This window comes from Symphalangus syndactylus, chromosome X (assembly GCF_028878055.3).
Source record: "Symphalangus syndactylus isolate Jambi chromosome X, NHGRI_mSymSyn1-v2.1_pri, whole genome shotgun sequence".
Taxonomy (NCBI): domain Eukaryota; kingdom Metazoa; phylum Chordata; class Mammalia; order Primates; family Hylobatidae; genus Symphalangus; species Symphalangus syndactylus.
Genome location: NC_072447.2, coordinates 122,954,216 through 122,958,558, shown reverse-complemented (window position 1 = coordinate 122,958,558; position 4,343 = coordinate 122,954,216). Strand labels below are relative to the sequence as shown.

Genomic DNA, 4,343 nt, shown 5'->3' with positions numbered 1-4,343 from the left:
TGTCTCTACTAAAAATACAGAAATTAGCCGGGCGTGGTGATGTGCACCTGTAGTCCCAGCTACTTGGGAGGCTGAGGCAGGAGAATCGCTTGAACCCAGGAGGCAGAGATTGCAGTGAGCCAAGACTGCACCACTGCACTCCAGCCTGGCAACAGAGCAAGACTCCGTCTCAAAAAAAAAAAAAAAAAAAAAAAAAAAAAAAAAAAAAAAAAGGCTTGAGCCAGGTGAAAATGGATGACGGCAACTGGATGAAATTGGTATTGATTCTAAAAATGTTTAAATGAGGTGATATTCATGCAACAAATGTAACCATTTTAAAGTGGATAATTCAGCTCATGGCTCATGATTAATAAATACAGGACTAGGAAAGGTGGGTTCATAGTATTTCTTGGAGAAAGCTCATTCAGCTATGATCATCCATAGGCAATGGAACAATGTTTTTTGGATGCACTGGGCCTGAATTCCTTTGCTAATGTGTTGGAAATGGTGGTGGGCAGCACAACCAAGTTATTCTTTGTTAAGTGGACCGCTGACAATTGGTTTTAAAAAGACAGTTCTTCATCTCTGGAGATACTGTAGCATTTATTAAAAAGGTAGCATTCGCTAAAAAGGTAGTATTTATTCAAATGTAGCACTCAAATATATATTTTTATATGAAAATAAACTGCAGACAAAATTTATTTTAGATATTTTTATTTCTCCAAATTTGTTATTTATCAGGAGTGACTGAAATAAAAAATACAATTGAGTCCCATCATCGTCATCATGGAAATGGCTTTAAGAGAAAACTGGTCAGATGAATATTATTGCTTCCCATTTTCAACCAGTAAATAGTTGCCACTGAGAAACTGACAGTCAGGAGTCTGTCAAGAATGCTCAAGATATGTTATATAATACAACATGCCTGTTCACAGGGGGGAAAATCCTAGGAAATAACTTATGTGTACTTCTTGATTTCATCATACAAGACAAGCACAAAAGCACCACCCATGCCTCTGAGAACATTGGACCATGCACCCTTGAAAAAAGCTTTGCCTCCTTCATCACGAGCAATCTTCCTCCAGCAGTCAAGCGTGCCTGTGTACATGATGTCAGCTGCAAAGAATAAATACATGGAGTTGGTGACTGAAGGCTGATGAAAATCCTAAGATTCACTAGGCTAAATAAAGCAGAGCCCCACCTCTAAGAACGTCAGCTTTAAACCCAACATTCACACATCAGCATGGGCAACACTGAAATATTAATGCTATGACCACAGGAATACAGACTACCCATCGGTCTTAACCTCTAATACCATTTAAGCACCCTCATTCATAGGCTTCTGAAGGGCCAGCTCAAAGGCAGTTGTGGAACAGACACAGATGCTATCAACCCCATCCCTTGACTTGGACAGACAGCCATTTTTAAAGGTACACATCACTAGTTTGTGGCCACAGCTTGCCCCACGCCTACAACTTTATCTTCTGCTCAAGTGGAACTTACTTCCTTTGCGCCCTGACTGCATCATCATGCGGCGGCGAACGGTGTCAAATGGATAGGAAGTCAACCCAGCAACAGCAGTGACAGTCTGTGCGATCATCCAGCTGATGACGATGTGAGTGTTCTTGGGATCCGGAAGCATTCCTGGGAATAGGAAAGGGATGCTTTTACCAAAAAGCAGAGTTTTACTGACTTCCTTTCCCCACATCCCCTAAACACATCATCTGTACACAAGGGTTGCATTGGATGATCTTGGCTTCCTTCAGCAATTAAAAAAACAACTCTCTAGCTCTTGGAATGTTAGGTTGGTACAATGCTCTTTTAAATTGTCTCCTAAGAACACAACGTTAAAGCCCACAGCAAACTTACCCTTTGCAGTGTCATAGATACCGAAGTAGGCGGCTCGGTAGATAATAATACCCTGCACAGACACGTTAAAGCCTTGGTACAGGCCCTTAATCCCATCAGATTTGTAGATCTTAACCAGGCAGTCACCGAGGCCTCGGAATTCCCTTTCAGCTCCAGCTTTACCCACATCAGCTGCTAGACGGGTACGGGCAAAATCAAGAGGATACACAAAACACAGGGATGTGGCCCCTGCGGCACCACCTGACGCCAGATTCCCTGCAAAGTAGCGCCAAAACTGGGTTCTCTTGTCCACACCACCCAGGAAGATTTGCTTGTATTTATCTTTGAAGGCGAAGTTAAGAGCCTGGGTGGGGAAGTATCTGATGACATTGGCCAGGTTACCGCGCCAGAAGGACAGAACTCCCTGCTCCTTGGGAATACGGACCACGCAGTCTATAATGCCTTTGTATTGCTTATCTGCAGTGATCTGCTTGCTGGCATGCTGCACCTAACAGACAGGAAGGAAGCCAACAGGGACAGTTATAACCATGGGGAAGGGAAAGAGAAGAGCATATGCCATCTCGATCAATGCCCTTTAAGGTTGGCTCCCCTCTCTCAAATCTAGTCTTCGTATACCATACTGGCTGGACCCTCCCAACCCTCTGAGGCTGTCACAGGGGAAGAGGTGATCTGCACCAGTGGCATTAAGCCTCCACCCCTCTAAGTGGGGAGGGGGCATCCTCCAGCGGACCCGTGACCTTTAGACCTGGGAGAAAGGTCATTACCTCAAACCCAGGTTCAGAGGCATTAGGGCGAGTCCCACATAGGGCGCGGTCACCTTGGGGACCGCAGCCTACGCCTCAAGTCTCCTGAGCTGCTTCCGTCTCGCTCCGCCCCCACTCCGCTCCCAGAGGTGACCCGAGCGCCGCCGCCGCCAGCCCTTACACGCTAGCCCAGGAGCGCCCTCTAGAGCCGGCACTGGAGAGCGCGCGGCGCAGGCAGGCAGGCGGAGACGCGGCGGCGCGGGGGCGGACGTAAAAGGCACACGCGCTTCCCGGCGCCGGCTTCCGGCCCGGCGAGGTTTGAGCGCGTCCGCGGACTGGGAGGCCGCTGGACCCGGGCGCATGGCCTCCCCCGGGCAGTTATCTCCTTGCCGCGACCTTGAGGTCTTCGGTAAGAACAGGCGTTCCTCTTTCTAACGTCGGCTTTCGGCCTTCGCCCTTGACGCCCAGGCCCGGAGAGGCCGTCACTCAGTAACTGCTCCATCCGAGTCCGCCGCCTCGGGGATGCCGAGAGCCTGGTCCTGCCCTCCGCCCCCGGCCCCTTCCTAGACTCACTACTTCAGGTCACTAAAGGCGCCTCCCACCAGTTTGCCTTCTGCTCTGCCTCTGCGCCCCGCTCTGGCCTCTCCTAGCCGCTTCCCTGGCCATGTCTTTAGAGTTCGCTCCCCGCCACTCCTCGGGCGCCCGCCTTCTGTGCGACCCTTCCCCCCACTTCCTGGTTGGGTTCCTGGATCCCAGGACGTACCTGCAGCAGCAGCTTGACCCGCTCGATGGGCGCTACCGCCGTCTTGGAGATGGCTGCGGCCACTCCACCTGCCAGGAAGTCCTTGGCGAAGGACACAGCGGCATCTGTCATGTTGAAAGGAAAGAGGAGGCAGGCTGCTGCGGGACGGGACTGGGCCGGGAACCGGCTTTGACTCCGGCGCTGCGGGGCGGAGCGACGCAAATGGCCGATTTATATAGGGGGAGTCGGCGCCGGAGCGGCAGGCGTCGGAGGCGGGGCCGGGGAGGGGTCTGGGTCCCGGCGCGTTGGGCGGCAGAGCCGCTGAGTGGCCCAGCGCGCAGGAGGAGGAGTCGTGGAGGGCGGGCCGGGACCGCTCTCCGCGCCGCCCCGGCTTGCCCTCGGCACCTGACCCGGCGGGAGGAAGGGGCGGGTCCAGAGAACACCCGGGACTTGAACGCTGGACCCTGAGAGAGGCCTCGGAGTGGGGAGGAAGGGTGAGGTCACGATGTGCCTGGACAAAAACCCTTGGAGCAGGACCAGGACTAGGGTGAGACGCATTTGTTACAGGGATGCCAAAAGAACCCTTCAGTCATCGAGATAAACAGTAGTTAATGCGACACTTTAAAAAAGTCGTTTGGGCAAACTACATCCTGCTGGCCGGCCCCCTTGTTTTGTAAATAAAGTTTAATTGGAATGTCAAGGCTGAGATTAGGGTGAGGCAAGCGAGACAAGATCATGCAAGTGCAGGTTGGGATCCTGTCTGTATTTCAAATGTTGATCATTTGTTCATCATGGATTTTTGCATTGCTTTTGATTTTTTTAAAATAGTGCATGAAAAATCATTTGTCTTAATTACTGAGTTGTTTCTCACCAAGGTGAGTGCCTCACTCTTCCCACCCTAGACCGGGCACTGTCCTGGAGCCAGGGAAACCAGACGAAATTAAGGGAACAGTAGACGAAGGAACTGCCACCGTGCCCAGACCCTGGTTTGCAAATACAGTTCAACAAAG

At 51.1% G+C, this 4,343-nt stretch overlaps 1 protein-coding gene across 1 annotated transcript; it reads right to left on the bottom strand.

Moving 5' to 3' along the window:
• Nucleotides 1-676: 676 nt before the first annotated feature.
• Nucleotides 677-3,632, bottom strand: SLC25A5 (solute carrier family 25 member 5). The gene is made up of 4 exons (XM_055267921.2): nucleotides 3,355-3,632; nucleotides 1,849-2,335; nucleotides 1,483-1,623; nucleotides 677-1,095 (listed from the first exon to the last, which is right to left on the bottom strand). The coding sequence occupies exons 1-4, from the start codon at nucleotides 3,463-3,465 to the stop codon at nucleotides 938-940; spliced, it is 897 nt and encodes a 298-aa protein (XP_055123896.1). The 5' UTR covers nucleotides 3,466-3,632; the 3' UTR covers nucleotides 677-937.
• Between the last annotated feature and the right edge of the window lie 711 nt (nucleotides 3,633-4,343).

Excerpts from the sequence above, each read along its gene's own strand:
- SLC25A5 (XM_055267921.2), bottom strand. The coding sequence starts at position 3,465 with ATGACAGATGCCGCTGTGTCCTTCGCCAAGGACTTCCTGGCAGGTGGA. Across the intron at positions 2,336-3,354 it reads GGGTCAAGCTGCTGCTGCAG|GTGCAGCATGCCAGCAAGCA; the intron begins GTACGTCCTGGG and ends CCTGTCTGTTAG. Across the intron at positions 1,096-1,482 it reads GCAGTCAGGGCGCAAAGGAA|CTGACATCATGTACACAGGC; the intron begins GTAAGTTCCACT and ends TATTCTTTGCAG.